This window comes from Argopecten irradians, chromosome 6 (assembly GCF_041381155.1).
Source record: "Argopecten irradians isolate NY chromosome 6, Ai_NY, whole genome shotgun sequence".
Lineage (NCBI taxonomy): Eukaryota > Metazoa > Mollusca > Bivalvia > Pectinida > Pectinidae > Argopecten > Argopecten irradians.
Genome location: NC_091139.1, coordinates 19635976 through 19648959, shown reverse-complemented (window position 1 = coordinate 19648959; position 12984 = coordinate 19635976). Strand labels below are relative to the sequence as shown.

The following is a 12984-nucleotide window of genomic DNA, read 5'->3' as shown; positions in this document are numbered from 1 at the left end:
TCTAAAAATCAAATAAAAATAAAAATGCATACACCTGCTAACAAAGATAGGCAGATTGCCTTGATTATATAAAAAACCATGAAGAGTGTTTTCTCTATTGTATCTATGTACTACGTTGTTGTTACTGAAACCCTCTATGTTAAGTACCCCAGTACCTCTTTTTTGTTCTGATGCAACCAATGATGTGCTAAGTTAAGTGACATCTGACAACTGGTATATACACAGTTACAAATTGTGACTGGTCATGCGACTTTTTGTCCATTTTTTTTTTAATATTTCAAAGATATGTAAAACTTTTGAATTGGATCATTTGTATCATATTGCTAAACCAATACAGCAATGTTACAATTAGGATTAGATTTATACTAAAGTAATTGTTTTCTGACTGAAATGGGGATTGTGAGCTATTGATGGTCAAATATTGTAACAGTAAATAATATCAGGAAGCTTTTACAATTTAACCTGATGATAGATTTTCTGTGTTGATTCTTGGTTAGATAATTTGCCAATTTCATCCTATTGTCAGTCTTAACTTTATTTTTTGTTAGAGTATTCTTGATAATATAATTTACCATTCCATGTTATTGTCAGTTTTAATTTTCAAATAACTTTTAATCCATTTTTTCTGAATTTTTCTTGTGTCAGAGTTGAAGTGCATGGTACTGTTAGGTTCATTGGTTTTAGAATGCTCTAATATCCAATGTTGCTATTAAATTTATGTAAAACGGAAAATTTCAAGATCCAAATAAATTCTTGACTTATGGTTTTAAACTTGATATTTCCCATATTAGCTGCAATATTGTAGCTCTAAAGACTTTAGACAGATAATGGTGTCGTCTTTAGAGCTACAATTGGTCTCTATTCCTGCTAATGGAGCAAAGAAATGATTATCCAAACCATTATTAAAACGCCTGTAGCCATTTTATCGTATTTGTTTTATGTCACTTACCTACCAGGAAATAATACTTAACTGTATAAAATATAAAATGCACAAAAAGGATTTATTTTTTTCACATATAAATTTGAAGGTCCTTTTGAAGGAAATTTTTTACGGCAGGTCTACAATTGTGAATATGACGTCTTGTGAGCGGTACGATAGATATAAAGAAAGGTCGTTATGTTTGTTATGGACAAAAGTAACATATAAATGCATGTATACGCTTAGAATAATTGACAATTTTCAAAAAAGTATAGAAAATTATGCCTGAGTGATTTTCTGAGGCAGTGCTCCACTACGACACATAAGTACCATTTCGTACCCGGCCGAATGGTATAGTAGGCTGGGTACGTATATTCGTTCTACCCATATATAAATCAATAGATAGCACCGGCCTACTGTGCTCTAGTTCATAATATTTAACCCGAGGTGGTGGTAATCAACAAATGTTATATTGCACGAGGCCGAAGGCCGAGTGCAATATAATATTTGTTGATTACCATCACCGAGGGGTAAATATTATGAACTAGAGCACAGTAACCCATGAAATATTTGTTTTATTACATAATCACAAGTTTTTCAGTTGAATATTATTATAAAATGAATACGACAATCACTTAACAAAATCATCAGCACCGTACCGTACGGAAAAGCTTCAAATCCTATTGAAGATTGACGTATAAACCACGTACGTCACGTTGTAACTCCGGTTTGGATGTCTTATTGTCTTCTTTAACAATATTAGACCTGCATGCAGCCTTTTGATCTAATACATTCGCCGTGTCCGTCCTCTACTCGATAAACGTCTACATGACGTGCTTGTTTCGAGATCTATAAAGCTAGCGCGAAATTGAACGTGAACCTTTGTGACGTCATAATAACGTAACTCACTGTTACGCGCGATTCCTCGGAGGTTTTCTACAAAACTAGACAACAACAGCGAGGTGTTCCTAAAGCCGTGCAATATAACATCTCGAACCGTGCAATATAACGTTTCCATGGAAGCGTGCAATATAACTTCGAACTGTGCAATATAACAAGGTTTTATTGAACGGTCGGTGTAATAGTTGAAAAATATTATATTTCTTCATATATAGGATTGGTGTATTCGTTCTACCCATATATAAATCAATAGATAGCACTGGGTTGATTTTAAAAAAATCTATACTTTAGTCGAAAGATTGAAATTGAGATAAATAGTGAATTTAAAGGTAGATTGAATCTTGGTGTCTAGGATGTCCAACAAGATGTTTCGAATCCTGACACTAGGGTGTAAATATTGCACTCTTGTGGTACGCTGTCTAACCTAATCTGAATCATCATTTATCCTAAACTGTCACCTAATCACTTAGATCCATTTTGTACTGGCACCCAATATTGGGTTTAACACAGAAACACATTGGCAATACTGTCCACCAGTGTGAATCTGTGCAGCTTCTGTGATAGGCACATGTTACTGATGTAAGTTGTGATTTTATTATCATTGCTGTTATTTACCAGAAGGTGTACTTTGTCTGGGTTAAATACAATTGTCTGAATTGGAAGATCAGACCTACCACTCGATCTTGGTTAAGTACAGGTATTAGAAATCCGACTGACCACTTGATTGTGGTAAAGTACAGGTATTAGGTTATCAGACTGACTGTTCATTCAGGAGTACATGTGTACTCAACATACTTAATACTTAGAATTGTTCTGTCTGTAGATTAGTACACCTTTCACTGTACATTAGTTTACAACTAATCTACAGGTCCAGGTAAACTAATGTACATACAGTGGAAGGTAGAGAGCAACACTGTATGCAGCATTGTAAAACCTAGACAGGTACATAACAAATAAATCAAATCAAATTTGACAACATTAATGTAATACAACACTTGAGTCATACAAATGATAACAGATTTGCTCTTTTATATGTATTGAAAATCGGCATAAATACAACTACATTAACTACAACACTACAAATTACTCCTTGTGATGAAAATCTTAACTCCTTAGTATTTCAATAACACTTTTACATGATGTTATGATTTTCAATAGTAAGTGCCGGGCCTCAAATTGTCCATTATGTTGACAAGAAATTACTTTTAGTAGTTATAGTGCATACAATGGTCTTGTTCCATTAACAACTTGGAGAAAAAGTGTGATGCATGGGTGATGGCTGTGTATTTAGTACTTGAATGGTTTTTCGATAGACTTAAGCACCAGATAACCCCTTCATTACCACGGTAACGCTGACAGCATTAATGACAGCTGTCACCTAAACATAAATTTCCTAGTACAGTATACAAGTCTATAAACAAATCCCCTTTACTTGAAGAATACACATTTAGAGTTGTCAGTACATTCAAATAAATAAGAATTATATGTGTCTATAAGGAATATAAGTGTTTTGTATCAATTCCCTTGAGCTATCTTATAATTGAACAAATGTGCATTGTACAGGAATTAAACTCATTCTTTTTTTTTTGCATCTGAGATAATTGTAGATATAAAGATATTCTCCCTGAAACAAGGTGTGCATACACCTTTAAGATAAGAGAACACTTTCTGTGGAAATTCACACAGGGGGGCCAGTTCAATGAAAATGGATGTTGTCATACATTTTTTGGATATGGTGGAAGGACTGATGAATATACCTAACAGTTATGTGATTTTTTTCAGAAAATACGTTATTTGAAAAATTATCGAAAAATCAGGATATTTACTATAAAACAGAGAAAGGGACGACAGTCGCCATAGTGAAATTTTTACCCCCGCCTCGATTAAAGTAATTTTTAGCCCACCATCATCAGATGGTGGGCTTTTCAAATCGCCCTGCATCCGTGGTCCGTCGTCCGTCGTTCGCCCTCCGTCGTCTGTCGTCCGTCCGTAAACAATTCTTGTTATCACTATTTCTTAAAAACTGCTGCAGGGATTTTGTTCAAACTTCACATGGAGGGTCCCCTTGGTCAATATTTGTGCCATACAGATTTTGAGGCTGATCGGAAAAGCAAGATGGCCGCCAGGCAGCCATCTTTGATTTCGGCACGTTGAAGTTTGTTATCGATATTATTTGAGAACTTTTGCAGGGATTTTGTTCAAACTTCACATGGAGGTTACCCTTGGTCCCTAGTTGCGCCATACAGATTTTGAGGCTGATCGGACAAAACAAGATGGTCTGATCGGGAAGAAAAATTAAATTTGTTAGGAAGTAAAATATATATATTCTTGTTCATTCAACCTTCACATATGTGGTTTAAGAACACGTTCACAGACTTTTGAGTAATGGTATCATGGAAAAGGTATCCTGATAAACCTTGTTTACTGTGTTTTACAATCATTGGGTATATTTTTTGATAAAAAAATCCATCTCTTTAGTGCCATAATCAGATTTTGGAGGCTGACCTTGCATTAAAGCAAAGTGTATGGTTGAAATGAAAAGAAATAACCGATTCATGGTTCCAAAAGAAATAAAAACTGCCGCTCATTAGTTACAGAAATTCATACAATTTTGTGAAAATGTCGTCAATCACATGGCGAGCATTATATAGATTTTACTCCAACAAGACGAATAGAAAGATCAACAAATGTTTCACTATTTTCAGCCAGGCCGAACGGTAACAATCAAGGCAAATACTGAAGAAATCTTTCTCAAAAATTTCGACATGTAGGTTCCCCTAGGGCTCTAGTTGTGCCTAATTGCATTCAGAAAGTGCAGAAGGGATTTTCTCAAATTTCATGTAGTAGTTCCCCTAGGGCCCTAGTTATGGAAATTGCATTTTGGGACAAATCGGTCAACAAGATGGCCGACCGATGGCCATCTTGGATTTTGATAGTTAAAGTTTGTTACCGCTATTTCTCAGAAAGTACTGAAGGAATCTTTCTCAAATTTCATATGTAGGTTCCCCTAGGGCCCTAGTTGTGCATATTGCATTTTGGGACCAATCGGTCAACAAGATGGCCGACCGATGGCCATCTTGGATTTTGATAGCTAAAGTTTGTTACCGCTATTTCTCAGAAAGTACTGAAGGGATCTTTCTCAAATTTCATGTGCAGGTTCCTGAAGAGGTCTAGTGCATTTTTGGACTTATCGGTCAGCAAGATGATCGACAGGTAGCCATCTTGGATTTTTAAAATTGAAGTTTGTTACTGCTACATATCTCAGAAAGTACTGAAAGGATCTTTCTCAAGTTTCATATATAGTATGTAGTAAAAGTTTGAAAAGCAGGGAAAAGATCCCTCTTTCTGTGTCAGACATAGATCATTCTTTGGTGGACGCCAAGATCCCTCTGGGATCTCTTGTTTAGCTACATGTAGTAGATGTTGTTTTGTTTTGTTTTAACTACACTAATACTGACATGTTTACCCAAAGTCAACTCAAGGCATACTGATCGTCGCCAATACTGGCAGATTCCATTGTTTATTTGTGTGTGATCATGAGTTCTATTCTATCTTCGTTTACGTGTTTGTATAAGAATTAACGCTTATGAATGAGATACCTACTAATTTCAAACGCAGGTAAAACGGCTATAATCTGTTTCACAAAAATAGAGCTGTAATACTTAAAAATACTTTATGGCAGGAAAAGTAATGAAAGTAGAACGATTGTCTGATCCGCGAAAGTAATCTCTGCGAACTTGTTTTGAAACGGAATTCGAGAAATTAAATAGCTACGAATAAAAGTTGGTTTACAGTATTGGAACGATCTCGGATGAGTTCGAAAATCAGCTTGATTCAACAGTTATTTTACGGAGTTGTTGCCCTTTGCACTAATAATTATTATTGGATCTTGTGAATGCGATAACTTGAGTAAATATAAACCAAGCTTCATGAAACTTTGTATGTAAACTAACATTGGAAAAATCTTGGAAGAATTGGAAATCAGCTTGATTCGACAAAAATTTAGGGAGTTATTGCCCTTTGCAATAAAATTATATTTTTGACCTTATAAATGCAATAACTTAAGTAAATATAAAACGAGCTTAATGAAACTTTGTATGTAGACTGACATTGAAAATATTGTGGATGAGTTCGAAAATAAGCTTGATTTGACCGTAATTTATGAATTATTACCCTTTGCACTAATAATTATTGTTGGAGCTTGTGAACGAAATAACAGGCCGCCATCTTGGATTTTGATAATTATATAATCAGAGATTGTTACTGCTATTTCTCAGAAAGTACTGAAGTGATCTGTCTCAAATTTCATGTGCAGGGACCGTAGTTGTGAATATTGCATTTTGGGACTGATCGGTGAACAAGATGGATGACAGGTAGCCATCTTAGATTTTGATAATTGTTTGTTACTTTTATATATCTCAGAAAGTATTGAAAGGGTCTTTATCAAATTTCACATGTAGTATGTAGTAAAAGTTTGAAAAGCAGAGAAAAGATCCCTATTTCAATTGTCAAACATAGATCATTCTTTGCTGACACCGAGGTCCCTCTGGGATCTCTTGTACTAAGTATTGCACACATCAATTTCTGTTTACAGTTTTGATGATGAAGGTTATGGAGCTGTGGATGCAGATGTGAACTTGTTATCTACAGGATTCTCACTAGTAATGGTCTATCTTATCCTAACTCTCGGTAGATTCAACCTCGTACATCAGAAAGTAAGTGGATATTCACAAAAATCCTCACTCTCTTGTATCTCAATAGATGTCTCACACATTCTCACACCACAATTCATGTTTTACAATGCTCACCTGACACCCTCACATCTTTTTTATGTGTCTCACACATGATCAGTCTCCCATAATCTCACACACACTTGTGTCTCACACATACTCACGTCTTCTGTCATCCTTATGTCTCATACACTTTTATGTCTCCCATATGTAATCTCATACACACTACACATACTCTCACACCCTCATGTCTCTCATGTCCCCATGCCATGACACCTTAAACAACCTCATAACTCACACAACCTCATGTCTTGCACTATTGTATGTCTCATCCATCTAATGTCTCCCACATTCTCATGTCTCACATTCTCTCAAACATACCTCTATGTCTTGCAAACCTTCACACAACCTTACACTTATAATCTCTCCAATCCCCTCTCTAAACTGTATACAGACCTAAGCTTCTATATATACTCATGTATGTTTAAAGACACTTTAATGTGTACAAAGATGAAAACATGTTGATGTGTTGTATGTGGTATTTTAGAGAAACTAAATGTGTATGCCCCGAGTGCAACGTGTATATGATTGTAATATTTTCCTACTGTATAATTGTTTGTTTCAGTTTTACCTGTCCATGGCTGGCTTGCTCAGTGTTGGATTAGCTATAGGATTTGCCTATGGCCTAGCCATAACCTGTGGTATACTATATGGCCCTGTCCATGCTCTGATGCCTTTTCTTCTCCTAGGTAAGAACTCATCAAGTATAACTTATGATTTGTTCAGTAAAATTATTAGGTTTGAAAAAAATGATTTCATGAAAAAAAATCTACATGCTACAGCAATTTCCATATTTATTTTTAGACTGTTATAGAGGTATCTCCCAAAAGGACCCCTGTCACAACACACATCATATCTATAGACTGTTATAGAGTTATCTCCCTTAAGGACTTCTGTCACCACACACATCATATCTATAGGCTGTAATAGAGTTATCTCCCTTAAGGACTTCTGTCACCACACACATCATATCTATAGACTGTTATAGAGGTATCTCCCATAAGGACCCCTGTCACCACACACATCATATCTATAGGCTGTAATAGAGTTATCTCCCTTAAGGACCCCTGTCACCACACACATCATATCTATAGACTGTTATAGAGTTATCTCCCTTAAGGACTTCTGTCACCACACACATCATATCTATAGGCTGTAATAGAGTTATCTCCCTTAAGGACTTCTGTCACCACACACATCATATCTATAGGCTGTAATAGAGTTATCTCCCTTAAGGACTTCTGTCACCACACACATCATATCTATAGACTGTTATAGAGTATCTCCCATAAGGACTTCTGTCACCACACACATCATATCTATAGACTGTTATAGAGTTATTCTCCCATAAGGACCCTGTCACCACACACATCATATCTATAGACTGTTATAGAGTTTTCTCCCTTAAGGACTTCTGTCACCACACACATCATATCTATAGACTGTTATAGAGTTTTCTCCCTTAAGGACTTCTGTCACCACACACATCATATCTATAGGCTGTAATAGAGTTATCTCCCTTAAGGACTTCTGTCACCACACACATCATATCTATAGACTGTTATAGAGTTATCTCCCTTAAGGACTTCTGTCACCACACACATCATATCTATAGGCTGTAATAGAGTTATCTCCCTTAAGGACTTCTGTCACCACACACATCATATCTATAGACTGTTATAGAGTTATCTCCCTTAAGGACTTCTGTCACCACACACATCATATCTATAGGCTGTAATAGAGTTATCTCCCTTAAGGACTTCTGTCACCACACACATCATATCTATAGACTGTTATAGAGTTATCTCCCTTAAGGACCCCTGTCACCACACACATCATATCTATAGGCTGTAATAGAGTTATCTCCCTTAAGACTTCTGTCACCACACACATCATATCTATAGACTGTTATAGAGTTATCTCCCTTAAGGACTTCTGTCACCACACACATCATATCTATAGACTGTTATAGAGGTATCTCCCTTAAGGACTTCTGTCACCACACACATCATATCTATAGGCTGTAATAGAGTTATCTCCCTTAAGGACTTCTGTCACCACACACATCATATCTATAGACTGTTATAGAGGTATCTCCCTTAAGGACCCCTGTCACCACACACATCATATCTATAGACTGTTATAGAGTTTTCTCCCTTAAGGACTTCTGTCACCACACACATCATATCTATAGACTGTTATAGAGTTATCTCCCTTAAGGACTTCTGTCACCACACACATCATATCTATAGACTGTTATAGAGTTTTCTCCCTTAAGGACTTCTGTCACCACACACATCATATCTATAGGCTGTAATAGAGTTATCTCCCTTAAGGACTTCTGTCACCACACACATCATATCTATAGGCTGTTATAGAGTTATCTCCCTTAAGGACTTCTGTCAACCACACACATCATATCTATAGCTGTTATAGAGTTATCTCCCTTAAGGACTTCTGTCACCACACACATCATATCTATAGCTGTTATAGAGTTATCTCCCTTAAGGACTTCTGTCACCACACACATCATATCTATAGCGTATATAGGTATCTCCCTTAAGGACTTCTGTCACCACACACATCATATCTATAGACTGTTATAGAGTTATCTCCCTTAAGGACTTCTGTCACCACACACATCATATCTATAGACTGTTATAGAGTTATCTCCCTTAAGGACTTCTGTCACCACACACATCATATCTATAGGCTGTAATAGAGTTATCTCCCTTAAGGACTTCTGTCACCACACACATCATATCTATAGACTGTTATAGAGTTATCTCCCTTAAGGACTTCTGTCACCACACACATCATATCTATAGGCTGTTATAGAGTTATCTCCCTTAAGGACTTCTGTCACCACACACATCATATCTATAGACTGTTATAGAGTTATCTCCCTTAAGGACCCCTGTCACCACACACATCATATCTATAGACTGTTATAGAGTTATCTCCCTTAAGGACTTCTGTCACCACACACATCATATCTATAGACTGTTATAGAGGTTATCTCCCTTAAGGACTTCTGTCACCACACACATCATATCTATAGACTGTAATAGAGTTATCTCCCTTAAGGACTTCTGTCACCACACACATCATATCTATAGACTGTTATAGAGTTATCTCCCTTAAGGACTTCTGTCACCACACACATCATATCTATAGGCTGTAATAGAGTTATCTCCCTTAAGGACTTCTGTCACCACACACATCATATCTATAGACTGTTATAGAGGTATCTCCCATAAGGACCCCTGTCACCACACACATCATATCTATAGGCTGTAATAGAGTTATCTCCCTTAAGGACTTCTGTCACCACACACATCATATCTATAGACTGTTATAGAGGTATCTCCCATAAGGACCCCTGTCACCACACACATCATATCTATAGGCTGTAATAGAGTTATCTCCCTTAAGGACTTCTGTCACCACACAGAGTTATCTCCCTTAAGGACTTCTAGAGTTATCTCCCTTAAGTCACCACACATATCATATCTATAGACTGTTATAGAGTTCCTTTTCAATGTATTTTCGTGGATTTGAAATTGAATGGAAATACCTTTGAATTTAATTTGCAAGAATTGTGGAAAATATTGATTCGTGGAGATAAACTTAATCAAATTTACCTTGAGCATGATATATTGCGAAAATAGATTGCACACGAAAGAAAGTTGGTTTACATTAACAGACTTATCTCCCATTTACGGTATATACAAAGAGTTAGGAGTGGTGTCTGCCAGTACTCGTTGGGATTGGTATAAGGCATGTGCATGTGGTATAAGACAAGGTTTAAACCAGGAAGATGCTTAAATAGTAAATCAGCTGATAAAAACAATGGCTCTTGGGATTAGGAGACTGGTGTATCTACCAGCCACAATGCTTCACACCTACTATCCCTAATTCAGTCTATATTGCATTTGATGAGGCATGTTTAGTAGATTGAGAGGTTGTATTTTTGTGTAGTTTTTCTGTTATTGGTTTTCTGTCTACATGTTATGTGTTTACAAACACCTAAAAAGTCCAGCATATGCTGCTAGTATACTAAGGTTTTTATCAGAATAAAGTTTTAGTCAAACCCATATATGAAACATCCACTAAAAGCAACAGGGGCCAGAAGAACAGTGCATAAAGACTAAATAGATGTCAAGATTTCAAATTGCCTATCGTTTACATACATACATGGTTACTTTGATGGTCAGACCATCTGTCTGTCCTTTCATCCATCTGTCCATTTGTAAACATTAGCTAAACAGTTCTTGTTACTACTCGAGTGTCCTTTCTCAAATTTTCTCCAATATTTTTTTCAGGATCATTTGGCTTAAACAAGAAAGCAAATAAGTCTGCCCCCTCCCCCTCCCATGTCTTATGAATAGGTCCATCTCCCCCTGGATGTTCTGCCTCCCCTGGGGGTTACCTTCCCCTGTAGATGAACTCCTTTTCCAGACCAATTTCTCTGTATGGATGCTTCTACATTTGTATCACCTAATGATGAGTATAAAGAAAAGGTTACCAGATATATTTGTGTTAAGTTCACTTTTCTTCCATTGCTAGGTATTGGAGTGGATGACATGTTCGTGATAGTAGAGGCTTGGAAGAACTTGACCCCAAAGGAACTGAAGCTCCCCCTGGTGGACCGCATGGCACTGTCGCTCAAACATGCCGGAGTTTCTATCACTGTGACTTCCATCACTGACGTTGTAGCTTTTGCTATTGGTGCTTCAACGGTATGTTCCAAGATCCACCTGTTTATATAGCATCAACCAACAAACTGACTTACCTACAAGCTTTGATTATACCATTGTGTCCATTATTCTTTCATCTTCCTTTAATTTGGTTCTCATTGAACTCACCTTGATCTTTTCCTTACTCTGAGTTTAACTTTTAAAAACCAAAGTTTTTAAAGGATGACTTTTGTGGAAAAGATTCATATATGTATATTTAGTTTAAAATCAAAAAACAAAATGAAAGTATGAAATATTTCAGAATTTTGTGATCTGGTTTTAAGAATATATATTGTATATGATTCAACCATTCTTTAATATTTTGCTGTTAAATTTTTTTTGCTATCATAACTGTATAAAAATATAGTCCTCCTTCGAAATAACCAAATATGTGGTATCTATATTTCCTACAAGGTCATCAAGATCAAATTTAATTTTTTGTTAACATGATGGAAGTGACATCTGGATGTTGTTACGGGCCAATATCTATGTAATTTACTGCTATATATAACAAGGTTATACATGTGTGAGAGAGGTTTCTAACTCTGTTCCAGGTCATCCCTGGACTTAGTGGCTTCTGTATCTACGCAGCCCTCGGGATTCTGGCCCTGTATGGTCTCCAGTCAACATTCTTTGTGGCCTGTCTGACCTTGGACCAGAGGAAGGTGGAGGCTTCACGAGATGGTTGTATACCCTGCTATGTACACAAAAACTACACCCCAAACTCCTTCAGTCAGTGGAATATCATGACCACCGCTTTCGAAAAGTACATTGGGCCTATTCTGATGAAATTTCCCGTCAAAGTACGTACTTAAAGTATGATAATTTGTGTAAATGACTGTGATATTAATTTGTAGGATTTTGTATTGCTTGTGTCGGGCAATCTGATGTGTTAATCATTGATCTAAATAACACAAGTGTAGCTGGTTTTAATTGTAAATAGTGATATGTTTGCTTTCCAGCTTTGCATTAGAGAGAATTTCCTTTTAGCTCAGTAGGTAGAGTGGTGAACCAGTAAGTCCAGGTTCGCGGGTCGAGCTCAGTTGGCAGCACAATACTCTTTCCCTGTTACATATTTATTTTACCACTGCTAAACATTTTACATTGAGTTACAAGCTATAATGTACTGAACCATAGTTTTAAAATTTGATTTAACATTTTGAAAAAAAGACCTCTTCAGATGTAAATTGTTCATATTATACCAGCTTGTTACAGGTTCTTGTACTTCTAGTAAAGCAATACTACTTCTACTTGATGTCAATATTTGCAGGTCTTCATAATTGTAAGTCATACCTTGTTTCAGGTTTTGGTGTTACTAGTCACATCTGGTTTGCTTGGTGTAAATGTTTGGGGGTTCTACCAGCTAAAACAGGACTTCAGTCTAACAATGTACATTCCATCAGACTCCTATGCCCACAAGTTCGCCATCGCTAGAGAGAACTACTTCCCTTCTGATGGGGTCAACACTGCTGTGTATTGTAGTAAGTATCTCAATTTAAGAAAATAAAGACCAAACACACAGGGTCCAGTGTAGCAGGATGTTTAAGATGTTCCGAAATTCTAACTCTAGTCCTCCATTTCTGGGTAGGTCCAAAACCAGTAAACTGCGTAGAATTCTATTTCCTGTAGATAGTGA

The 12984-nt window shown here is 36.5% G+C and overlaps 1 protein-coding gene across 4 annotated transcripts in view; it reads left to right on the top strand.

Moving 5' to 3' along the window:
• The window catches only part of LOC138325256 (patched domain-containing protein 3-like), a 49130-nt gene that overhangs the window by 21118 nt on the left and 15028 nt on the right, over nt 1-12984 (top strand). For all 4 annotated transcript variants that reach the window (XR_011208753.1, XM_069270781.1, XM_069270780.1 and 1 more), the window contains exons 7-11: nt 6414-6534; nt 7175-7298; nt 11179-11351; nt 11903-12151; nt 12652-12829. Coding sequence is in view for 3 of the 4 variants with exons in the window: in XM_069270781.1 (XP_069126882.1) it covers nt 6414-6534; nt 7175-7298; nt 11179-11351; nt 11903-12151; nt 12652-12829 (845 nt within the window). In the remaining variant the exon portion in view is untranslated. The remainder of the gene's footprint in view (nt 1-6413; nt 6535-7174; nt 7299-11178; nt 11352-11902; nt 12152-12651; nt 12830-12984) is intronic.